General features: G+C 38.3%; 1 protein-coding gene across 2 annotated transcripts in view; it reads left to right on the forward strand.

The window, feature by feature from the left end:
- The first annotated feature begins 3,048 nt into the window (after nt 1-3,048).
- Nucleotides 3,049-26,932, forward strand: part of dennd1b (DENN/MADD domain containing 1B) — a 139,577-nt gene continuing 115,693 nt past the window's right edge. Inside the window, exons 1-2 of one of the 2 annotated variants that reach the window (XM_055217894.2) lie at nt 3,049-3,476; nt 3,970-4,034. In XM_055217894.2, the coding sequence (XP_055073869.2) occupies nt 4,029-4,034 (6 nt within the window). In that variant the 5' untranslated portion in view covers nt 3,049-3,476; nt 3,970-4,028. The remainder of the gene's footprint in view (nt 3,477-3,969; nt 4,035-26,932) is intronic. The other variant, XM_055217893.2, reaches the window with a different exon arrangement.

The raw sequence follows: 26,932 nt of genomic DNA on the forward strand, positions 1-26,932 counted from the left end.
TCTCCAACTCTCCGCTTCTTCCAGAACTTCCTCTCGACCATCAAATCCCATTGCTCCTGACAGCCAAATGGAACTTTCAAAAAATGACCCAGTCTTTCAGAAACAGGGGAAGTAGTCAAGAGGTAAAGAGTCCAGTATGCTCTATTTTTTGTAATATAAGACGGAAGTCACCGAAAAATGTCCCTAGAAGTTTCAGAAGTTCAAGGATTTTTTTGGACATGCGGCGGTTTCCTGGACAGGGCTTATCCTAGTCCCAGAGTAAGGTGCATTTTGTAAGGTACTGTATGTTTGTAAAACGACTTAAATGTCCTAATATAACTAAGGCCTAGTCTTGGATTAATCTAAACCCTGTCCGGGAAACTGCCCCATAGGGATGGCTTCCCAGCCCTACAGAAAATTCTGGTTTAATCTAAACCCTGTCCAGGAAACTGCCCCATAGGGATGGCTTCCCAGCCCTGTTGAAAATTCAGCAAAGACCAGCAAAAGCTGGTAGCTGGTTTAAGATGGCAGTAACTGGTCTAAGCTGGTCGTCCCAGCCTGGCAAAGCTGGTCAAGCTGGTGGGTCAGCTGGTCTTCCGCCCCTGACCAGCTAAGTCCAGCTTAAAAAGTGACTAATACAAAGCTGGACCAGCTTAAAGTGACCAAAACACAGCTAGACCAGCTTAAAAAGTGACCAAAACACAGCTAGACCAGCTTGCTACACCAGCAATACCAGCTAAAACCAAGCTGGGCTGAGTCAGCTCACCAGGTCTTAGCTGGATTTTTCCGTAGGGAGACAGGGCTTATCCTAGTCCTAGACTTAAGGAATGACACTGATTTTAACATACATTAGTGTCATTGTTTTGTCTCAAGATGCACACCAGAATTGTTGTTTTGTAAGTTAGTTATGTTTGTAAAAACGACTTAAATGTCCTAATATAACTAAGCAAATGTCCTGACTTAACTTAAACCCTGTCAGGAAAACCTTTGTAAACCATGGGAAGATCTGTAAACCATAATTTTTGGTTCATTTTACTTACCTAGGTCACACATTTCAGGTTATTTGTGCCTACACGATTCTATATAAGTGTAACACCTAACTAAACGCTGCTTGTAGTTTGTACAGTACGAGGTTTATTTTTTACTTACCTTACACGCGTCCACGTGGAGTTTGTGAATGAGTTTATCGCCATCTGAAAGCGTGCGCGCGTCAGACCGTGGCGTACAACCCGAACCCGATTCGCTCTGTTGCGCACCGTCATCTGATGTTATTATATTCCTGTGAACGAGTTTAACACGTGCTACTCTTAAAAGTCTACTCGAACAGGACAGCTGCATAGTTTTTGCTTAAGAAAATGAAAGTAGTCTATAATATTCCTGTCATGCCAAAGCTTGTGGCACCTTAACTTATAAACCAAAAGAAATCTCACAACAACTACGATAGACAAAACCCTGTTACGGTTCACAGATCTATATTCACGATATTATCGTCTTAAAACGCTTCAATCTACACCTCTGTCATTCATTGCTCGCATGGTCACAACATGCAGTCATGCGCCACCTGTGGTGAACTGTAGAATTGCAGCAGGGGGCCCTGCTTTACCTTCTCTGTCAAACCTATGCAATTTGTATTCAAATTCAGTATGATTATATAGTAAGACAGCCAAATGCAAACATATAGAAGTTAAGTTTATAATGTATATTGTTATAGACATTTATTATGCTTAGAGATGAAATTACTGTAGGTTGTTTGAAACAGATTATAACTGCAGGCATTCATAATAAGTATGCTTCTCAGAATAAAAAACATTTACATTAAAATTAAAATGGTCATATCAACTATTAAATACTAGAATAGACAACACACATTCAAACAAATTTGCTAAAGCATAATACACCATTTACCATTAAACGGTATAAAATAATTGTATAGGTTACTATAAAAAGTACTATATAATATGCACGACTCGGGTATTGTACCTGAAGCGTGAGAAAAATACACGTTTCAACTTTTCAAACACTGAATGCATCATTACCAGTCAACACACACAACCCATGGCTATGAAGTGCAACTGACGCATGCGCACTGCGGTTAGCCACAGGTGACTGCCTGCCCAAAGGCGAAACATAAACAAAACCAATGTGGACCACAAGCATCCCAAGCATGGCTGAAAGAGCGCCATCTCTGTCTATTGTATTGTTGTGTGACTGGTTTTTACATTTAACTAATGTAAAAGGACGTCTTGATGTTTAAAGAATTACTAAGCTAAAACTACTGTAGTGATAAAGTACAACAAATTATTTACTTTATCATGTTTTTATTATTAATAATAATATTATTATTGCAATACAATACCATTATAATATTGTATATATAATAAAAGATTCAGCAATGGTTAAGAATATGAAACTTTGATACAACACATGCCTACACTAGGAGGAACTGAGAAGTGGCCATTTTTTTGCCATTTGTCATCATACGTTTCAATACTGTATCATCTAATGTAGGCTACTTAAAACTCCATACTACAGAATATAGTAAAGTATGTGTTTACATCTAAATTATAGGTACAAGTTTTTGATAAACTAAACCTAATACCTACAAGGACCTATTAAAAGTATATAACACATTTGCTGAAATATCAGTTTTATTTTAATAGCAAATAAACCAACAGTTTCATGTAAATAAGTTCCTTTTATTAACCGCATCCCCACAGACCTATAGTGTTTATCTGCAACAATACAAGTCTGTGCACTGCAAAAGGTTTTAGTGACGGCTGACCTAATACGGAACCCAAGCTATTTTTTAAACAAGTGGGTGGTGTGAATTTAAACTTCCTTTCCATTACCACCACAAACACAGCCTAGCAAATAAACAGACCATAGATGGACCATAGACAATGCAGCTACGTGGTGTTTTCTATAATGTGTTATTAAACATAATACATGTTTTCGCACTTTGGGAGCTTTGCAAACTATAGGATTAGAGACACGCATAATATGCAGATAAGCATAGGTAGACGTGCCTGTGCATGCATGCTGCAGAGACAAAACGAAGAGAAGACACCAATTCGGACAACTATTGCAATAGATCCTAATATTTTAGTTTTACAATATTACGTGGCAGTTTCATAAACAGCTACACTTAATGCAAAACACTCATTGAAGTCCTAACGTGCGCGTGGGTGAAACCAAAGTGTGGATCAGAAGACTCAACGTCATTAAAACGCCATCTGCACTTCCTGGTGCTTTACTCAGGGATCACTACCAAGGGAACCGAAACGGCAAGTAGCGCGTCAGTGGGAAGCGAGCGAGCGAGCGTGTGTGCGTGACGACATATCGCGAAATGCCGCGGTACTCGCGACCGTGCGTCAGGTAACGGTCAAACTAGAAGGTACGCGAGCGGCACGCGGGGATTTCGGGGACGGTGTTTTACTTCCCGCCGTGTGTGCGAGCCGCTGCTGACGCGATGCTGTAGCCATGGACAGCAGGATAAAGTAAGTCCGCCGTTGTTTACATCATAAATTCCAAAGGTTCAGGGAAATGACAATATTTGCATTGGTTAACGTCTTTTATCAGACTGTTTGGAATGAAAAACGGCATTTGTGAGTCTGTTAATTAGCTGGTTATTTTTACTGTGAGGGGGTGACAGGTCTTGCTGGCTGGTGCTGACCGGTTAGCGCTTTACCTCAGACATGCTAACTAGCATAGCCGCATTCCTGCACATCACATGCCAGCAGTAAATATTTCCTCTTGTTAAAATTAAACTTAGTTGTTGTAAATATTTATAGGAGTATAGTGTGATACACCGTAACCAACGCGTTGCAGTGTCTTGTGGATTTAACGTACATGTAACGTTAACACAACTATAGTTCAGTCTTTGATGAACCTGTTTACTGTCTGTATGTCAGCCTGTTGCTGTGAAAAGAAATTTGTAACGATATTTTGTGTTTAACTTGATGTTTTAGTAACTGTTTTGGTATTTTGCAGAGAGAATCCTACGAGGACTTTTGATTTGCTGCTACAGGTTGCGTGTCCATCGTCCGAAAATGAAGGTGAGCGTGCATTTCTCAGTTAATTATGCAATTTCTTGTTTGTTGAGGTTGAGATTTGTATTCCTTTGGTACTTTTGCTTAGAACAGGTTTGTTGTCAATAATAATAATAATAATAATAATAATACATATTTACTTGTATAGCAGTTGTCATAGAAGAGAGTGCCTCTCAAAATCAAATAAAGCGTATATTGACAGTATGACGTCACGCAATATCATATGAATGATACTTAAGGACAACCTGAAAAGGATTCAGAAAGTTAAAATAAAACCATAAAAAAAACTTTGACAATACGAATAGTACACTTATCAAAACATTGGAATTAAACAAATAAAGCTTTGGGAATTATTTTGTGATCAAAGAAAAATTAATCAAACTTTGTTATGCTTAAGCATATTCAAAGCAGCCATACTTTGTTTAAAATTTGTTAAAATGTAAAATGTTGCATTTTTTTTAATCAGCCTCTCTCACGCCGAGATACCGAGTATTAAAAGAGTTCCCATTTATTCTGGGCTCTTATTGGCTGTTTTTTTCTTCCTCATTCAGTCTAAGCCTTCCCTCTCAAAAACATTTCTTAAAATAAAATTTCAGTTTTCTAAATGAAAGAAATGAAACCGTTGGCTCAGTTAAAGTAGTAGTTTGCATGTGTATAGATGAGTAAATATTGTTTGATGTCTGGGAGATTCTCAGGAAGGAAATAATTATTGGGAGATTGCAGGGTGGTCAAATTCACTTCTGATTGGTCAGGCGGTGTTTGCTTTCAGACAGACCAAGCGATCACTTGCTTTAACATCTTAACATCTGCACTTTTATAAAACATGCACGTGCAAGAATTAGTATGGTCTGCTCTGATGTTATCATACTACAATCTGTTTGTACGCTATGAGCTTATCAAGGTTTCAGTGAAATGTGCACTGTTAGAAAAATTGTCAAAAAATGTACCCCAGCTGTCCCTGGAGCAGCATCCTTTAAAAAGGTCCTGTACATATTTTCGGTACAGATATGTATACATTTGTTTCCAAATATGTTCTTCTGAGGAACTATGAACTATTTAGGTGCAAAGGTGTACTTTTTGAAAGGGGACTGGCCAAGTGACAGCTGGGGTACATATTTGGACAAAAAAAACATTTTTGCGTTTGTTTCATATGTTGTAGGAGTTCTTGTTCAGCGTATCTTATATCACAAATTTCTCTCTTGCTCTGAAACGGTCCTTTTTTGCTTAATAAGTTGGAGAGCAGGTGGTTCAAAGAAGCGTCTGAAAAAGAAAAATATTGCTGGTCCGATAATGTGAAAGTTGAAATAACCCGTGGTCTTTGAGATCTAGCCCACTTCCCCTCAATCTGCCGGTGTGCGTTTCATTTCCTGACCCTGACTTTCAGGATTGCAGCTTTGTTTTAAAAGGCCTTAGAGCTAGAAAGTTCACCTTGTTCATCTTGCTCTTACAAACTTTATGTAGCACAGGAAACTATCCCACCTTGAGATAACAGTCTTGTCATTTACTGCAAACTTGCAATATCTTTTACAAATTTGATGTTGTGGTATACAAAAAAAAATATTTTCCTTGACAATATTGGATTCCAATTGAAAGCATGTGATTGACTGCTCTCTGCCCGGTTCTTGGGTTTCAAGCTTTTAGCTGTGTTCAGACATGGGGAATATTAACATTACCTGTGGGAGCTTGGTTGTGAAGGGCCCGAAACATATTTCTATCGCTAAATGGAGTGATACTAGTAGAGTTGTTGTAATATGAATCATTGCTATAGAGGTCACATCAGACATTCTGCCTCTGTACTCACCTAGTGTGTCATGTTGTCTAATTTGATATTCGATCAGGTCGAATACAGTTTGGGTTTTCCAGAGGTAAAATGAAGCTGGTCAAATCAAGCCTATGATGGACTATGTGAGCCCCGGCTTTAGAAAGTCCACTGTGTTTTGCACAGTCTGGTGTCATTTATTATATCAGCCTATTTTGACTTGCTTTCTCAGATTTCAGATTCCTTTCATAGTTTGCAATTTTGTTAACCTAGTTTTCAGGCATTAGAAATGCAGGAACTTTTTGTGTTTACCTGTGTTTGTTACTAAGCACCATTAGAGGAAATCACCCTTTGCTTTTGTGTTACCTTTCAGTTCCCACTTTTTTTCAAAGAAGGGTAGTCGTGAATACATTTCTAGTATTGTTGCATTTCGAAGTTTCAGAACATATCTGCTAGTCATGCCACCTACAAAGTGAGAAATATATGTATATATATTCTCTGATAAGGTCAGAGAATTTCCAAAATACTTACACTTTCTATATCTATATAGAAGAGGTATAGAGGCATAGAGACATAGACGCATAGAGACATAGACGCATAGAGACATAGACGCATAGAGACATAGACGCATAGAGACATAGACGCATAGAGACATAGACGCATAGAGACATAGACGCATAAAGACATAGACGCAAAGACGCAAAGACGCAAAGACGCAAAGACGCATAGACGCATAGACGCATAGACGCATAGATGCATAGACGCATAGACGCATAGACGCATAGACGCATAGACGCATAGACGCATAGACGCAAAGACGCATAGACGCATAGACGCAAAGACGCATAGACGCAAAGACGCATAGACGCAAAGACGCATAGATAGACATTAGGGATGCTCCGATCAATGCTGATCTCCACTAAAAATACGTGGCCGATCAATATTCTGAATCGGACCGCCGATCTTATTTACAGCTATTTCATGTACTACGGCTTTTGTTCAGTAAGTCCTTATCAATCTGAAATCGCTTTTAGTTTAAATAGTTTATAACATGCACTTGAAAAAGAAATACTCGTCAAACATAATCATTATAGATTTTCTTTATTATCATGAAAATACCTGAAAAGGTTTGAAGAACAACAATATAGATATATCCTTCAGCCATTTCCTGGAGCTGCGTGTCATCCCAGCTTTGTGTGTATTTTTCTTTGTCTACAGCGCATTTTGAGTTTCTGCATGAGAGCGCCCCCTGGCTTTTGGATGTAGCGCCATTTCACCGTAATTCATTGAGAAGCGTAGCAACATTATTGGCCGCTCAATCGGAGCATCCCTAATAGATATAGATGTGTAGATATAGAAAGTTTGAGTATTTTGGGAATTCTCTGATCTTATCATTTTATAGTCTATTTGCAGCCCTAGACAGACTCTACAGACTAATTCAGTTTTTTCTGTACTGATCTTGTGAAAGTTCTCTAGTCTTGTTTGTCGACTGGGCCAGTGGGATTTATATGCCCCTGTTACATTACATGGTATCCATTTAGAGACAAATAGTTTAAAAGATTGTGCCATGCTGTTTTTCCCAGCACAGGCCTGGGGTTGACAGGCCCAGATACTGCAAAGTAGGTGACTTATTTTAGCAAACATTAGAAGATGAATACTTTGCCAGATTGGATTAAGCATGACTGCCATACTTGTGCTTGGCACTAGTGAGCCGTATTGATGTTTTTCATGCCCTGTGCCAAAGCCAGCAGATGATGCTGACTGTGCCAAGGCAGTAGGTGGAGACAGATGCTACCTGTCTTGCCTCCTCTTTTCATCCAGATTGCACCCGGTAATAAAGCAATAAAAAATAATAGACCTGAATTTTACAACTACACTTGTGCTGCAATTAGCGAAGTGATTTCCTAGCAATGACCAACAGCTTTATTTTACTTTTGCGCAGGCTATGTGTGTATTTCATTGGTATTAAGGACCAGTTAAGTGGGGGCAGTTGGGAAATGTTTTAAACACATCGTGCAAGAAATTTTTGAGTGTACTAAACAAAACTTTTTTTAAGTGTATTATTTCTGAGGGTATTTTTTTAACATTTTCTGATTAAACATAAGTTGACACTTGTGGTTTTTGTGGATGGTTTCCAGAGCATTATGTGGTTGCTAGGTGGACCTAGATGGTTAACTAATAGTGCTTTTTCATTGCATATTACCCCACGGTTTGGTTAGGGTCGGGTCAACATACTTTTGGGGGCTTATCCACTGGGTGCAGTATGTAGTACCTGGTCCTTTTTTTAGTACCACCTCGGTTGGGGTTCCAAGTGGCCTGAGCTGATACCAAAACATTACACAAAAACACTGTAGATCACTGATTGGTCTGAGAGAATCGTCACTATCAGCATCATCGCTATAATGTTAAAGCTCACGTAACACACACTGTTTCTGCATTTCTGATATCAATCTGGAGTACCTATAGAGTAGTATGACATCCTTTATATCTCTGAAGAGTCTTTACTTTAATCAGATTTATAAAAGAAATATTAGCTTTAACGAATCTTTCCGATAACGTACGAAAAAATGAAGAAGGAGGAGTTATAACACGGGAGGAGCGAGTACGAGTCATGCAACACTATACAACACTTATAACGTATGATTCACTACATGTTCGTGTCATTTATATAATATACACGCGCCTATTTCCAACATAAGACAGAAGTCTTACTTACCACGTGTAACTCGTCATGACCCGGTTCTGAAAATCCACCGCATCAAACACACACGCAAAACTCCGCTGCTAATCCGGATAATAAACTATATCCATTGTTTCCATGAGGCTGGATGTCTTCTCCTTACATCCAAAAACACACTTCTTGTTGTGCCATTGTTGACTTTTGAAATTAAACAAAGCTGAGTGGCCTGATAAGCTGTTAGCAAGCTCTAGCGTCTCCCGCTGACTGACGGCTGGGCGGGGTTTTCCGGGGGAAGTTTTCCGGCGGAAGCCCATATAAAGAAGTGATACGTATCGAAAACCCCTGAAACGTCAGTTAGAACCGTAATCGAAAAAAATTAGCCGAAACTTGTACGAACCCTGGCGAAGTGCATTCGGCACAGAAATACTCTGAAACACGCCCATCTGCATTTTTGACACTTTGCCTACGTTTAGCATGAGGAAACAACTCTATAACTGTGTTAATAAGTCAGAATGCTTGAAATACCATTAAACCCCCCCTTTAAAAATTAGCTTTACCTTCATGCTAGCTTGCGCTGTCTTGAGCAAACTGTTGTCGTCTGTGCTTTGCTAAGTTTAGTAAGTTCCCAAACTCCTTTTTAGCAATGAAAAATATACACCGGTTGAGAATCAGAAACACAATAACAGTTTTTTTCCAGACTTGCAGTTTGTGGCGGCAGATTCGCGATGCACACGTCCGCATATATGCTTCTGACGTGACAACTGACGCCACGGGTGTTTGTACTGAAATTGTCATGTGAGACAGAGGTAGTGCTAAACGCGATGTGCAAACATCTATTTGTGGTGGTCAATTTTAATTTTGTGGCGACTGAGAAAAATGAATGCATGGGAATGTACAACGACACTCTCACTTGTATGATGTCACAGCAGTAGGCAGCGCAAATATAACGACACGCCTATAATCCATCCTACTCTGAAGTGTTACTAAACTCGATGGAAAAGCTAACCAAACCAAAGTGAGGTGAGCTGACCCGACCTGACCCAAACCAAACCGTGGGGTACTATCCAATGGAAAAATGCCATAATGGCCCATCCAGAAACGGCCACTTCTAAGGCCGCATGTCCACCAAAGCATTTTTTTTTTTACAAAGACCAGTGTATTTTTTCAATTGTTTGTTATGGGAGCGCCGTGTTTTTTTTTTTTTTTTTTAAAAAGGTCAGCAGCTGGCCCAATGCTTTGGTCGTTCGGAGTAAAATTTTTTAAAACTGTTTTGAAACACTGAGCTTATCAATATTACTTTTACTTAGCTGTCCAATCACAGTGGAGGAGGGGTTGGACAAATACCACACTGACTAACCGGTGCATCGTGCAATGACTGATAATGCAGAAGTAGCACACCAACCAAAGCTCAAAAAAACACTGTCAGTCATTTTAAGAAGAGCGCTTGTCATTTTAAGCATGATTTGTTGAAATCACGGCCTAAGTATCGATTGGGTCGGTCAAATTTAATTATAAAAGATTTTTTTATTTTGTTCAGTTTCATTATTCACCTAGTTTTCAACAAAGCCTTGTCAACAAAATGGTTTAAACAGACTTTACTTGAATGCCAACGTTTTATTTTAAAACCACAGGTTATCTTTTCATGCTATGAGATTAACCTGTTTGACTCTGCCTTGTAAAGTTTGATCTAAAATAAGTATTAAAAAGCTACTTGTACCTTTTTTCAAATAGTAGCCTAACTTTTTTCCTGACTTAGATTTCACACAGCCATTTTTGACAGGTCTGGGAGCCCAGAGGCTTTTTGGCATTTGACCCCAACCTTGTTAAATAACCTGACTGGCGCTCAGCTGTGTCTTGGGTTCAGAGCAGCTAACACTTTGGTGGGAGTCTGCTGTCGGACTAACAATGCCACTGTGCCTAAGATGGTGTTGATTGGTCATTACTCGTAATGGCTACAGTCAAATGCCCAGGGTGGTTTGCGCAGGATTTTCTTGTAGTTTATATCATGCAAATTCTATTCGGTTTGATCTGTCCTCATTATACTCGTGCAACTTCAAGTCTCCTTAGTTTCCCCTTGCCAGCATCACTCATACAAAAAATACAACTTAATGATGGAAAAGAGCTTTAGTTTGAAGCAGCAGTATAACTTATCCCACTCACCAATGCTTAAAAATGAATTTAGATTGACCCCCAGTTATGCAAGTGTGGCAGAAACTGATTTTTACTTCATGAAACTCTTACAGTCAGTACCCTGCCTGTTTTTTCTTGCTGTGCTGAAGAGTCTCATTAGTTTCAAACCTGTTCTGCTGAGGCTGTGAATACATGAATTTATGATTATGATGGATGTTTTGCCAAATTCACCAGTGCTGAAGTCAAGAACTGCACAGTGTAGTGTCACCATTCCTAAACTTCTTTATGTCACTCTGTTTCTGCTTTAAGGTGAAGTATGTCACTTTTAATATTAAAATGATTATTACAGATTGATGTACTGAGATAACCGGGGGAGTGCCATTTGAAAGTGACATCTCTTATTCACTGGCAGAGAACTTGAAATGTATACTTTGAAGGGAACAGGGCCATTTCTAACACCCTACTTGAAGATAGTGTCATGCTGCGTTCACACCAGCCATGGTAGAGGCGTGAAGCGCGAGTGATTTCAATGTTAAGTCAATGTAAAGACGCATTGACGCGTGATTGGTGATCTCGCTGCGCAAATGAGGCGTTTAGCGCAGCGCAGTAGACATGATTCCGCCTGATTCGCGCGAATAGCGAAACGTGTGAGCAGAAACATTTGAACTTTGGCGGAAAAACGCGCTGCGTTAACCAATCAGGAGCTTGCTCTAGTAGTGATGTGATTACAGGAAGCGGAGTCGCAAAAGCCCCTCCCATGACGCGAATTTCCGCGTGAATGTCTCGATGACCAGAATTTCACGCGCGAATGAAGCAAGTAAACTCAAAATGTTCAAGCGGCAAACTAGACACAAATTTGTTGCCTCAAACGCGGTTGGTGTGAACCCACAGTCACAGCTTAATTATTTTGAATCTAAAAGTTGCTACGGCAAATAAAATACTGAAACATAGTCTCTGTCATTTATTCAGTTAGTGCTTACGCTCTAAAAATGGCTGGGTGATTTTTGACCCATGTTGGGTAAATATGGGATAGATCACATGCTGGGTTAAAAATTACCCTGATGATGGGTTAAAAATTATTGTTATGCAACCATGGGCTATAATAACCCAGCAGTTGGGTTAAACAGTCCTTCCAGAAAAATGCAGAGTTTTTTTGTGATTGTGGCGGGCAAAATCCTTGATCTTGTGGCACGTTTTCTTAAAAAATGCGATGGAATATGCGGGATATTTATGCGATGAAATTGCGGGAACTTGCAAAAATTGCAGGAACTTGCAAAAACTGCGGGAACTTGCAAAAACTGTTTGCAGCTTTTGCAGCTTTTCAGTGATGTTCACGTCGCGTAAATACGTCACTTCATACCGTTCCCATGGTAACAGGGGACATGGCTGCGCTTGTGTGAAGTAAGTGCAACATTTTTCAACTTTCTGCTAAGATATGTGTGTGAAAATGGGGGGGATTATGAAATTATGCAAGCCCCGCATATTTTGCGGGTGGAAATCTGCAATTTATAAGATGAAAGTGCGGCATATTTGAAAAAAATGGGGCCTCCGCATAAATATGCGGACTTTGGCTGATTATGCATTGAATCATGCGATTGCATAATCGCGTTTTTCTGGAGGAACTGGTTAAAGCAACCTGGCATTAGGTCAATTTTAACCCATGACTTACTCATTGCATTGAATAAAAGTAATATGTAATGACTATTTCCTGTTGATTATAGTCGTTGGTTGTATCTGATGCAAGCAACTGAGGCTTTTATAATCTATTATGATAAGTCAGGCTTTTGAAATGAGATCACATGATTGTAACTACAGAATTTCTTCCTTAAAGTCATCATCATACAACATCAGATTTGAATTGACGTATTAGTGGTTTGGGTTGTGCTGTCAAAGTTATGTTGCATGCTTAAGCTCTAAAGTTAACTGGCAGCCTTAAATACAGCTGTATGGCAAGCCTATTAATGAAGTGTCCAGTGCTGGCCAGTGAAGATTAGTTAATGTGACGGGAACAGTCAGGCCCTGCAGGGTCCCTGCCTGTTTCTTCTCAGGTGTTTTGACCCTATGCACCCTTCCTTTTAGTCTGTGCCGGACTTGTTTTGCCACATGCAGGATGGTGTTGTGCGTGTGGATGGCAGCAGGTCAGACCTGCTGATTGGTGCTTTTTGATGCAGCATACCGCAAGGCACGTCACTATGCTGCTGTGACACTCGGAGAAGTCCAGACTTCCTTTTTTAGTGCACCAGTCTGTAAGAACATGGAAAGACTTCCTGGTAGCTATATTCTCAGAGTTTCGTAACACTGAAAATGTGGTAAATAATAAATTTAGCTGATTTAGATTATTGCATCGGGTAGTTTGCATGTACTTCCCAGATGTTAGGAAAATGTGAACGATTTTAATAGATTTCACTTGTCTAATAAATCCAATCTTGTTCCTCTTTTTATTTTATCGCAGTAATGATTAGATAATAAGGACACCTGATTGTATTAGCATTAGCCTTGCTAATAACAAGCAGGGGATGCTTTTTTGTCCAATATATAAATTTAAATTAACTGCATATTGGTGAATATTTTGAACTCGCCTGCTTGAATTGCTTGAATGAATCCAGGTGTGTTTCTACTAGGGATGCATAACGATTAATCGCGATTAATCTATAGCAGAATAAAAGTTTTTGTTTACATCATATATGTTTGTGAACTGTGTATAATAACTTTGCATAGTTTTAATAATATTTAAGAAATGTTTACATGTGTATATACATTTGTTATTTATGTGTAATTTATATTATATATAAATATTTAATATATAAATATTTTTTCTTAAAATTATAATGGATATTTTTATATATACATAATTATTATGCACAGTTCACACACACATATGATGTAAACAAAAACTTTTATTCTGCTATAGATTGATCGCGATTACTCGTTATGCATCCTTAGTTTCTACCTTTCATCTAGAGATGCACCGATTGCAATGTTTGACCTGCCAATACTGATTTTTTCTGATTTTCTTTCAAAAAACTATAATTGACAGCATATATATACAAAAGAAACATATTTTCTTTGATGAAAACTTTATTTTCATGATAAACAAATTATTAAACATTGCACATTCAGCCAAACTCAAACTACAGGATCTTCTTCAATTTAAACAACTCTCAACTCTCAGGCTCCACACTGACATTAATCTTACATTAGACGTCCAAATATTAGTTAAGATACTGATTGCTGCTTTGGGATCGGCTTGTAACAGGCGGTGTGTGACGTGACACAAGATTAAACAACTCGACACCAAAAAAGTACACTCTACCCAGTATTGTGTATTTTTGGGGGTAATTTATCAAATTCTTAAAGGAATATTAAATTTTCTTAAAAGAAAAATTCATATAATTTACTCACCACCATGTAATCCAAAATGTTGATGTCTTTCTTTGTTCTGTCGAGAAGAAATTATGTTTTTTGAGGAAAACATTGCAGGATTTTTCTTATTTTAATGGACTTTAATAGACACCAACAATTAACACTTAACTCAACACTTAACAGTTTTTTTCAACGGAGTTTCAAAGGACTATAAACAATCCCAAACGAGGCATAAGGGTCTTATCTAGCGAAACGATTGTCATTTTTGACAAGAAAAATTAAAAATATGCTCTTTTAAACCACTTTTGGGATTTTTTTATAGTCCTTTGAAACTCCGTTGAAAAAAAACTGTTAAGTGTTGAGTTAAGTATTAAGTGTTGGGCTCTATTAAAGTCCATGAAAATGAGAAAAATCCTGCAATGTTTTCCTCAAAAAAAAAAAAAAATGATTCTCGACTGAACAAAGAAAGACATAAAAATTTTGGATGGCATGGTGGTGAGTAAATTATCTGGATTTTTCTTTTAAGAAAATTAGGTCTTAGTCCTGAACTATGGAGAATGGCTGGTCATCCAAAGCCATGAATTTCATAATTTACCACTTTATTGCTTTGGTCTTTTTCACTGCTTTTACCAAAGTAAGTTGGGAGAGGCTGCCAAGGTGTGACTCTGAGCTCTGGCTAGCTTTTGGCTGCTTTCCCTTTTTTCCCCTGGGCATGTTCGTGTGAAGAACTTCCACGCCAACGACAATTACATCCGGCTGTGACGTTATTGTTTGAGCCATTGGCAACAATAAGACCAGTTTAAATCAGAAAGTCGTAAGATTAATCATCCGGTTACTGACAATTCTAGTTTCTGGCAGGTCGATCAGTGCATTTCACATCTCTCGTTCTTTTTGTGATTTGTGTCAAACCTGTTTTTCTGTACACAACTTTATGCATCTTTTTTATGTTCTTTTGTGAAGTAGTTTGTCATCTTGTTGACTACCTCTCAGACAGCGCAGCAGTTCTGGGTAAACATGGTACTTCGGTGGTTCTGGTAATTTAGAAAATCTGGTAACTTTAAGTTAGTGGTGGGCGATATGGGAAAAATCATATTTAAAATATTTATATTTATAAATATCACAATTTTAGCATCATTTTATTTTTTTGTGTTGTTTTTTGCCATTACTGAGCCTTAATAATACAGCCATAATATGAATAAGAAATCATTTGTAGTGCGTATGTGTCGGAGCACATCATCTGCGCGTAGCCGCGGTCAGTATACTTTAAAAGTTTTTTTCCCGCGTTCAACTCGCGTGTGCACGTGGTCGCGGACAAAAGGTATACCCGGCCCTTACTTCCTCTTCATGTAGCGCGCCCCTTGTTGCGTACTTGATGTAGGCATGAATCATGTTACAACGATGTTTCTGAAAAAGTGGATCGTGGAGACATTTTATTAGTTCACGATCAAATATCGTCATATCGCACACCCCTACCTTTAAGTTTTTTATTTGTTTGTACTGAGGACCCGGTACTTTTGACAACACTAGGCCAGATATAAGTAAAGTTGCATTATGCCTCTTGTAGGGTCTAGTTTGACCCAGATGCATTGTTTTTCTTCTTTCCTTCTCTCCTGATCTGAATAGTAGCAGCAAGTGTTTTTGTTTCCAAGTTTGGTCGAAAATTTCTCTTTGTTTGTATATTATAAAAAAAATAATAATTTCAAGAACCAAAAGATAACTAAAGACATATAATAGGGTGGTCCTTATAATGGGTACATTTTTTTTAAATGTAGCATTGATATGCTAACACACTCCCTAAACACACTGCAAAATTTTTTATTGTTCCTACAATATCTAGGTTGCTCAAAGCCTTTGAATATTTCTAAAATCACATATTTTTGCAAAAACTGTACCATTTAAAAACGCACAACACACAAAACTTGCTTCTTGGATGGTAACTTTGTTCCAGTTATTTCTGATCCGAGTAACCATATAGCGGACTTGCTTCGTGTTGCTTCAGCCATTGTCTCGGTGTATTGTCTATGTGCTTCATTCACATTCAACTTTCTTGCTTTAAAAGACATATCACAACTAAAACATGTTTAAGTTGCATGGAGCATGGTCAAATAAGTCCGTTGCTGCCTGCCATAAGTATATATTATTAAACAATTATACATGCTAGCACAAAGTATCACATAATACACAATATGTTAAACTTCAAAGGTCTTGAGCAACATCTAAATATTAATTAGTATTGAAACTTTTTTTTATTCAAACATATTAGTGGGACGAGAGCATTAACTTTTAAAATTTGAAAAATAAGGACCACCCTAACGTATAATCATTAAAGCAATTTAGGTTTTTCTCAAACTGGTTGACTTTAAAAATTAATGTGCCCGAAAAAAGCGACCATGTAGTTTGAAGCTTAAAGAAAAGTTGACCACCGCACAATTTTATTCAAGAAGTAACCTCAAGAGCTGACTACGCTTGCTATATTTCCTCGCTTTTCATTTGTCAACAATTGCAATATAGGCCTTATCTTGGCTAAAAATGTTCACATGTGAAGTGATTTGTGGCAATTTTATGGCTTTCATATCAAAGTAGTGGCCTCTTTTTGGGCTCCAGCCCACTTTTTACCACTGAATGTAGGTCAGTCCCTCTGCCTGTTTTTGTGGGGGCTTTGCTGTGCTATTTGTCATAGGGTATCATGTGACTCATCCATGAGGTCTTTTGTTATAACACATGAAACTGTTCTCTCGCATGGGTTTTCTGATTCAGTGAATGTCAGATGGCATTAGCATGCAGTATTGTTATTATTTAAGCACACTCTCTTGTCTACTCTGCTTGAAGTCATAGCACTCTCAAGATATTCATCTTTCCATTATGACAGCTGCTTATTAAAGACATACTAGAGAGAGACAAATAGTCACCTGTTCACCCCTGTAGAAAGAGGTGGGGTATAAATTTACTAGGAATGCACCGAAAGGAAAATTTTTGGCCGAAGACGAATAAAACGAAAAACTTAGCCGAGTACTGAACATTTTGTTCATTTTTCATTTTACTAATTTTGCCAATTTTCTCACCATTACACCATGTTCAGAATGTCCTTTCTACTGTATTTATTTCACATTATTTAACAATTATTTTTTTACATCCAGCAGTCCTTATAGGGCCTTTTACCATGGGTTCAAACCAGCCGCGTTTGAGGCGTCAAATTCACGTCTAGTTTGCTGCTTGAAAATTTTGTGTTTTTTCTCGCTTCATTCACGTGTGAAATTCTAGTTATTGAGACATTCACGCAGAAATTCACGTCATGGGAGGGGCTTCTGTGACTCCGCTCGCTTTCTGTAATCACGTCACTACTAGAGCAAGCTCCTGATTGGTTAACGCGGCGCATTTTCCCACCAAAGTTAAAAATTTTCAACTCGCGCGTTTCCCACGGCAACGCTCAATTCGCGCAATCGCTTCTACCGCGCCGTGCTAAACGGCTCATTTGCGCCGCGAGACCTCCAGATGCGCATCAACGCGTCTTTACATTGACTTAACATTGAAATCACTCGAGCTTGATGTTGCTGTTTTAATGACTGTACCTTTAAATGCAAATGAGCTCCTCACCTCCTTACAAACAGACAGTGAGTAACATTCTCGATTCGATTTTTGATTTCGATTCTCGGGACAATTTTTATACTCAATTCTCGATTCAACTAAATGAATTAGATTTAAAGCAACACCTTAGAGTTTTTTTTACCTTAAAATAACGTTTCCAAAAAAGTTTTCAGTGGTTCATCCACTCAAAACAGGGTGAATGAACCGTCGGGTTGTGGTCCTGTAGTTCGAGTGAAAACTACAAAAACTTGCTTTACGGCAGACCTACAATCCAATCAGAGCCAGCTATGCTGCAGTATTTACGACAGTGGTAATGAACAATTATGCTTCTAACCTGTAGGGGGAGCAAAGAGCAATAAGTCTTTAGTGTTGCTTTAATACAAATACTACACTTATAAAACAGTGAACAGAAGTGGGTAATACTTAAAAGAAATTAAAAGCCACAACGCTATCGTCATCGTCTTGCGAAATCTAAAATGCTTCCAAACCTCTGACTTTTAATGTGAAGGTGCCAATGTCGACGAAGCACCTGAAACCGCCATTTTAGGCACTGAATGAATGAATGAATGACAGGCTCACCTCTCGCTTCTCAAGGAGCAAGGGAAGACTAGTAATTAGATTAACGTTAACCTTACGTTTAATGTTTGCGGAAATAAATATGAAAAAAAAAAACGATTTGTGGCCTTTGATAATCGATTTTGAATCGACCACGTAAAAAAAAGTTTTTTTTTGCCCAGTCCTAGTAGTGTAATTGGCCGTGGCTTTATCAATGTGACCTCACATTGATAAGAGAATCAAAACGGCATGTCTAATGAGACTGCTTTGGTTTAATGGGGATAAAAAAAACAGGAGCAGGTGAATTTTTTTTCATCGTAGGGTGGTTTTGTTCAGACACTGCCAACACACATTATGTTCGAACACCTTGTAAAAGTGGATTTTGCATAATACGTGCCCTTTAATCTTTGCTAACTTAATTTTGATTGTGTGGTAAGCATTTATTTGCATTCTGAATTATGATTGGTCTTTTCTTTGTGGCATCCATTCAGCTGCTTTTACTCTGCAAAAACAGTGAAGTGTTATGTGTAAGGCACCTGCTGAGTGTCTTTACAATGTCAAAGTGACTTTTTATGTACACAGAAACAATACCTAAAACCTCAGCGTACCGGAAGCTTTGATCTTGTTTTTCGCTCTCTGTAAAGCAAATCAAATCAAATTTTTAAACTTACTTTATTCTCTAGTGTCACCTAAAATCACTGATAGATCAATTTTGATAGATCCATATCTCTCTGTATAAGTGTCTGAAAGGCAACAACACTGTAAAATGTATCAGACACATAAAAACACCTTCCCTGTCCAAAGCTTAATTGTCATATGTTTTAATGGATAATTGAGTTTTTTCTGCTAGGTAGCCCATTTTTAGATGCGTGTATGTGTTATGTGTGAGGCAGATGGTGCGAGCATATGGTTTGCAACTTGTGATTACCTGCCGCAACCCCTTTTCCAGCTTTTCTCCTCGCGCACCCAAACCGAGTAGCTGCCCCCCTTTAAGAGCTAAAGACATTTTAATGTCCCTGAGATGTAGCTTAGCTGAGATAAGGCAGTTTTATGACTGTTGTGATTAGCTTGGCGATTCTCCCTTTCCTCATTCGTGTGTGTACCGTGCATATAAATTACAGAAGTTAAGGTGTGATTTGCGAGGCAGATTGGTTGAATGTTGTTTATTCTCTTTGTGGCGCAATGGCTTTCTATCCCGCCGCGTGCTAGCTATGAACTGAACCAAATGGTATGCAAAAAAATCTTTCACGTGCAGACAGTTGATAAACATTCCCGGGATTGGACATGTATTGTGACAGACTGCGCTAATATACAGTGATATGCCGGGACTGTCACATAGCCGACATCCATATGCTGCTCCACTCAATCATGAAGCTGTGAAATTGGGTTGCACCCCAACTAGCTTCAAGAATTTTTTCCTCCCTCTCTCTCTTTCTCTGTCTCTCTCTCTCTCTGCTGTTTCTCTAGCTGTAAGTGTATGTAAAATATGCAAATGAATTGACACAGGCTTTTGACAAATTGTCACACATTGCAGTAAAATACGGGAATAATCAGCTTTTGATGTTTGTTGGGGAGCCTGTTCGCAGGCTTTATGGGAAGCCCATATTTTTCCTGCTGGATTAGTACATTATACTATGCAAGTTAAACCTTAAAGGTTTTTGCATCAGTTATATTAAGAACACAAGTGCATGTAGGGATGGGACGATTACCGGCTTCACGATTAACCACGATAAAATGTCCTGACGGTTAGTATTATTGTTTAAAATTTAATTATCATTACAACCATGTTTGATTACCGTGATTTTGAAAAGTCGCTGTAAATCCCAGAATCAGTTTGACGCAGGTGTGCACATGGAACATAGTTTTTTGCACAAGAAGGCATTTAAGGGATAATGTATTGTATTCATTCACGGTAAACTAAGTTATTAGACAGATTTATTTTTATTTTTTTTTACCACAGAAATAATTTCAGGGACAAATATTAAATTGTGATTTTCAAAATAAAACTTGTTCAAATGTTTTCAGTGTGTGTATCAGTTCTTTTTGAACATTTCCAAATCATTTGAACAAAACCATGATAATATTGATAACCGTGATAACTTTAGTCACTATAATCATGATATGAAATTTTCATACCGTCCCATCCCTAAGTGCATGCATAACAATTGAATTATTGTGAATTTGATAAGCAATATCTAGTAAGAGTTAAGTAATGCTACAGACTCGAGGGCTATTTACACGACAGTGTTTTCAACAAAACTTGAAACTTTATATGTGTTTTGCCTGTTTGTTTACACCACAAAGACATTTTGCAAGAAAATGCAAACCTTTGGAAACTGGTTTCAAAGTGGACGTTTTTTGAAAACGAAGAAGTTGGGTGATTATCAAAAAATCCAGACTTAAAAGGTGCCCAGTGTCTGAATTTACTATATCCATTATTTTTAGAGGATTTAAAACTTATTTACTATAAAATTTATAATTTTTTAGATTATCATCCTAAAAAAATTATCATTACCGCAACATATTACATTAAATATATGCATTTACAAACTCATGTTTCGGTAATGAGAACTAAAAAGTTGTCTAGGTACTATGACAAACAAAATTTCAACTTTTATCTGGAGAGAAAAGTAAGAACTGCTTACCTGGTAGCCATCTTGAGTGTCGCAGTCAATTATGTCCCTTCCAACAATTTTTTTTAAATCTTAGTTCCTTGAGGGCTTAAACAATGATTAGAAATTGTTGCGGAGGATGAGAGAATTTTCCTTGGACACATTTATATTCCTTATTATTGTCTCTACATTTACCAATGATCACCAAATACTACATCTTTCTTTACTGTAAATGTAACATGCACTGAAGCTTTTTATTTTTTAGATTTTTTAATTATAAATATTTCCATGTCAAAGAACCAAAATCCAGTCATGGACACATTGCGGTAATGAAAATTTTCCCCTTAAATGTGAAAAGAATTGGTTTGTATGATGTCATTTGAAATCACGTGCAAAATAGTACATGAAAAGATGTTTATAACTGTATGCTTCTTATTTTGATACTCTTACTTTGCATTTACTTTTTTTATCAAAATGTTTCATGACACCTCATAAGTCTAATTTCACGAGAATCTCCAGTTGTCATTTCCATGTTGGCGACAAAAACATAAACTGTGATGACTTATTTTCATTTCAGAGGGGTTTGACTAATGACTAATCACTTCCGGACCCTCCCCGTCTAACACACATAGGCCTACACTCTGCCTTGCTTTAACTTTTATGAAGACACTATAAAGACTCAGCAATAACATGTTTAGTACCGATGACAGCAAGGCCACTGGCGTGTTTCAGTGACATACTGGACCTCTGATAGGATTTGAAGATGTTTTTCAGCTTTGAAAAGCTGTTCCGGCGGTTGACCAAAAATATTTTATAAAGAGCCTCTGAATTTGCATTAAACTACAATACATGAGCCTGTCTATGAATTAATCAAACTAGGAAGTTATGAACCAAAGGATCATACAACCTTCTTGACTATTTCTAGGCATAACGTGCAATAAACCAATGAGATTCTCAGTTCTCATCCCCTTTAAAAGCCACCTGCGCTCACGCCATGCTGATTCCCTATTTAGATGGTGGAATGTGTAAACTGAAAAAACTAAGCAGAGGAAGAAGACGATCATTTTAAGCTTGATGTAAAAAATTGTGTTGCTTTTATTGGTATTGAAATGTTAATTTTTTGTATTTAAACCTTTGTGGTTTCTTTTTAAACTTTGTTTTATTTCAGTCATGGAAGTAAAATTAACAGGCGTTTAATTGCTAGAAATGTATGGATAGCCTACATGTTCAGTGTAATCTCAAAGAATAATTTACAAATATGCAATGAAAGGTTTACTTTATAAAAAATACTTTATTTGTAACAAACACGAGAATTTACAAACGTGTTGAGAGCCGAAATGTTTCAGCACTCGGACAGCCTCGTGAGTGTTTTGAAAAATATTACTTAACAAAGGTTCTCATCTCACCATATCCACAGGTACAAAGTCATCATATTAAATAAATCCGTGCATAAAAAACATTTAAAAATAAATATTTGCATTGGTTTGAAGCAAAACATTCAATTACTTACCTGGCTACAGGTGAAGCAACTCTTTACACCTTCTAACGTCTCGTAATATGTCCTCATTTATGTCTAAAAAACTTACTCAATTATAATCTTTTACATTTTAATTCTTTAATTTTTTTATATTTAAAAGTGTTTGTGTGCTTCTGCGCATCCATCTGTGTGATAAGCAAAATAAGCGTTATCCCGTTTATAGGTGCATATTATTAACGCGCTCTTTAAATAACAACAACAATATAGTGCCATAAACTTTAGAGCAGGTTTTAGTTGGTCAATGGTGTAGTCTGTTTTAGTTGCCTTAAAATAACAACGCGCCAACAATGCGCCTGAACACACCTCATTTTCAGACCAGCCATGGGCGAAAAATTGGGCGCAAATTTATTTGCTATTTAAACATCATGGAAACTTGAAAATGATAATTGCGCCGTGTTGAAACTTAGCAAAAGACACTTGCGTTGCGCATTGCGCTGCCGGCTGTTTGATATGGCCCAATGAGTATATTAACGATCGTCTAACAAAATTCACAAAATTTTGCAATTTTATAGTCTAGAATCATAAGTAATAAACAAATAGTAATAATCCAACCTTATCGTCCATCCAAACAAAATTCCTTGATGCTTTCACTGCCTTGATTGTTTTGACTTCGATCATTTTGACTCGTTTTGAGTTTCAAAAGTGCTAATTTTTTTCCAGTTTTCAGTATAATTGTTGTCATGTAAACGTTCCCTCAGTACAGCTCCTTGTAAGGTTGTGAGTCATAACAGCATATCAAAACATTACTAGCTCTTGCAAAATTAATTAACATATTAAATATATTATGTATACATTGATCTTAAAACTTGAGTCATTTACAAGTACTCATCAAATACCCCAAAGCACACTTAACTTGTTGGGTACATGTGAACTGTCGAGTTTGTCTTTTCACAGGCAGTAAATGATCAGTGTGATAGTTTAAAGAAGCATATCATTGCAGTGCAGTATATCCTTTTTAAGACTCTTGCCAACTAAAGTAGCATGAAATGTAATGCTATTTGTGGCGTCCAAAAAAAAAAGAGTAAGAGGGAAAAACATTTAAAACGACTGAGTGTTTTCTTTCTCTTCAAGCTTGAAAGATGCCTGCTAATCTGCTTACCCTTTTAATTGTGAGATCCGGGGGCAGAGCAGCTCGAAGCTAGAATAAAGTTACTGATCCAGAAGTAAACTGATGACCACAGTTATTCCTTGCTTTTGGCTCCCAAACACTGCTCTCCCTCCCCTCTCCACTCCCCTTCATTCTGGAGGGGAAGAAAAAAGCTCCTTGTACCAACAATAGAATTTTTTTTTGCCATATGTTCGGTTGACATCTTCATCAGGTTCACAGCGGGTTACCTTAGTTAACGTTCACTCCACTGCTTGATGGGATTTTCTACCAGTTCCTTGAGTAGCTGGCTCAAAGTCTAGACGAGACAACCGGGACCCTTCCAACTTGCTAGGCACAATGACATTATTGTGGACGTGAAGGAGCTGGTGATTCCTCTAACCGGCTGCCTCTGTTCGGGCACACAGACAATGGCTTTGTTCTGGGGCATGGAGTGGGTTAATCTAGACCTCTACATACTGTGAAATAAATCTTTTATTGAGGAACGAAAAGGAGAGGAAGAAGAAAAGGTTGCGGGTTCAGTATTTTAACCTTTGGCAGAGCACATAGTCTTGGTACAGAGACGAACAGACAACACATATAGCCCTTCATATCGGGATGAAAACATAAAAACTTAGTTTTTTTCTTGTTTTCTGCACATAGTTGTCTGGTTTAGAAAGAGGACGCTGACCAAGCTCTGTCTGTAAATGTCTTGGACACTTTTTACAACATCTGGGTCCTACAGTCATCTTGGAATTAAACCCAGGTGTGCAGTCAGCATAAAAGGCCAAAGACATGAAGGTTTATGGGCTTTGTTTACACAGCCGGAGTACTGAAATGCATGTCACAAGATTTAAAATGAAAAGCCGTATGATGTGTGATTCAGCTATCTAGAGACTCTCCAATGAGAGTTCACTGTGAGTTAACCAACAAATAATCAACTTGGTCAAAAACCACGAGTTAGAATAGAAAATAGAGCAATTATTGTTTCTATATGCTTTTATTGTTTTGACACTTCATGTCAGGTTGATACACTGCTATGAAAGCTCAACAGACCAAAGGGTTCCACAGTTTGGTGTCTACTTCGACAAAATGAATTGCTATTATAATGATACCTCACATAGTCATGATACCTTGTTGACACAGTTTATTAAACACAAACTCTCACGGTGCCATTAAGGTACTGTGAGATTCTCCATCAGCTCACGATGACAGCTTTGCAACTCAATCGGCTTGTGGTTCTGCATTCACCATCCCGTTAACAGATAGACAGACAGAGGTGGTAAAAAGTAGTGTCAGCTGTGAGCTCTTACCACCACTCACCTATTAACCTTCTTTCCCCCGGCCTCGGCTCTATCAAAGCAGTGTGTATCGACTTTTAAAGACAAGCATTCCCGGGACGTCAAAACATTGATTTGCGACTGACCCGCGCTGTCTGCGCTCGGGGCGACGGCGTGTTGCCACGCAGCGGCGGTCCTGTCGAAGGTTAGCCGTGCACGAAGCCCACGGGGAATCTCTGGGATAGGCCTCTCATGCCTGCCATCACCCACGGCCGGCTTCACATTGGGTGCGAAAGCAAAAAAGAAAAATAGCTCACTCCTTCGAGGTGATTTCAATTCAATTCTCACCCATTAGCCGGCGTTCGCTCCACAGTCAAATTACTTTCCGGGTCTGATGCGAGCGGGCGAGATTGTTTTGCCGCCTTTAACCGCAGCCGATGGGTTTTTTAAGTTCTCTAAGGTTTTTCTGCTGTAGTGAGAAGAAAACACTAAAGCCAGTACAATTAACTGCCGCCACTTTGGAACGTTGTATGTTTACGTTAAAATGGAAGTGCTAAAAGACGTAATGTCTTGTTTAATGACTAATTTGTTCCAAGGCAGGTTATGCATAACGATTAATCGCGATTTAATCTATAGCAGAACAAAAGTTTTTGTTTATAGATGGTTTCAGCAGTAACAACATAAACACGCGGCTTTCGTGGTAATCACGTAACTTCCGGTAAACTCTGCGAAGAATAAATAACAACAAAGTCCTTTAAAAGTAGTTTATTAATATAACAAGCCAAATAAACAACACGTAGATTACATAGGAACCCAAAACATTTATTTATTTCGACGAGGTATTTGTTTAAGAGTTCAGTTTCAGCAACTAGTCAAACCATTAAACAAACAGAAACCAGAAGTAAGTTCAGACCAGATGCTTATCACTTCACCGCACGTGTGCCCGATGAAACGGTCTATATCATATATGTGTGTGAACTGTGTATTATAATTATGTATATATAAAGATGCACACATGCATGTATAATTTTAATATTTGTAGATTTATATATTAAGTATTTATATTTAAATATATTATAAATTATACATAAATATACCAATGTATATACACATGCAAACATTTAAAAAACATATAATGTAAACAAAAACTTTTATTTTGCTATAGATTAATCGCGATTAATTGTTATGCATCCCTAATGGTACGTACACACCAAACTTGTGGCATCGCGTTACTCGCTCTAGATTACTCGCAGGATTTAACTTCGTGTCATGCGAATTTTCGCAACTTCGTGTCAAGACGCGTTTGAGGCGCCGCCCATATCACGTCATTCGCATCGTCCCATGTGAGGACGCGTCTGAACTCTCATCTGGTGTAAACCCACAGTAATAGTTATAAATAAGTAGTTATATACTGAGAGGTCTTAAATATAATTTATACAGTATATACTGGCGATCCCTAGTTGAAACGTCTGTCAAGATTGTCTACCTCTCTTTAAGTGTGTGGGTGTGTATCTGTCTGTTTTCGTGTCTGTGTGTGCCCACTGGCTCGGGGCGGTTCGGAGACCTGCTGGGAACAGGAGCGGCCTCAGCGTGTCAAGCCCAGGAGGGGAGACCGTTAGGGAGCGAAAAAGAAGCAGAAAGAACGAGAGGGGGATTAAGCAGCCCCAGGTCTGTCACGGTGACATTTCTCTCCCTGGCTCAGCAGCAGGGGTTGGGTTTACCCTCCTAACCTTCAACTTTCAGCCTTAACCCATTAATCCCTTTGTGTCTGCCCGCCCCGCGCGTACACGCTCACAATATGGCAGCAGGAGGCAAGGAGCCGGGGTCCCTTTGACAGCTTTTCACCCACAGACAGGGGCCTTCATCTTTTTACATTCCCAAGTGTACAGACCTCCCCCCGACCAAAAAACCCCAAAATAAGACAGTTGGTCACCAAATTGGTCATGTCGTGTTTTGCAGAGATGTGAACATTTTTATGCCAAATGAAAGTGGCACCTTTTGTCAAAGTGTGTTAATTCGTTTAGTGTTGCAGGCTTGAACAGAAAGCGTGGCTTTTTTAGTAGAAACGTCACCAGCAATTAACCGTTATACTGTGGATGAGCTCATTGGTTACTGTCAATTCGAAATGTTTTCAAGTGCTTTGAATGTTCAGAGCATTTTGGCATATATTTGATTGCATTGCTTCGATTTTGATCTGGTTTCTTGAAGGGGCAGAGTGGGCGTTAATAATAAAAGAGCTCATCTGAATTTTGGGAGCTTTTCATGTGAGCCTCCCGTCGTGCAAAAATCCCACAGGGATAGAGATTTGCAAGTCCTTTG

The sequence above is a fragment of the Misgurnus anguillicaudatus genome, chromosome 23, assembly GCF_027580225.2.
Source record: "Misgurnus anguillicaudatus chromosome 23, ASM2758022v2, whole genome shotgun sequence".
In the NCBI taxonomy this organism is placed as follows: Eukaryota; Metazoa; Chordata; class Actinopteri; order Cypriniformes; family Cobitidae; genus Misgurnus; species Misgurnus anguillicaudatus.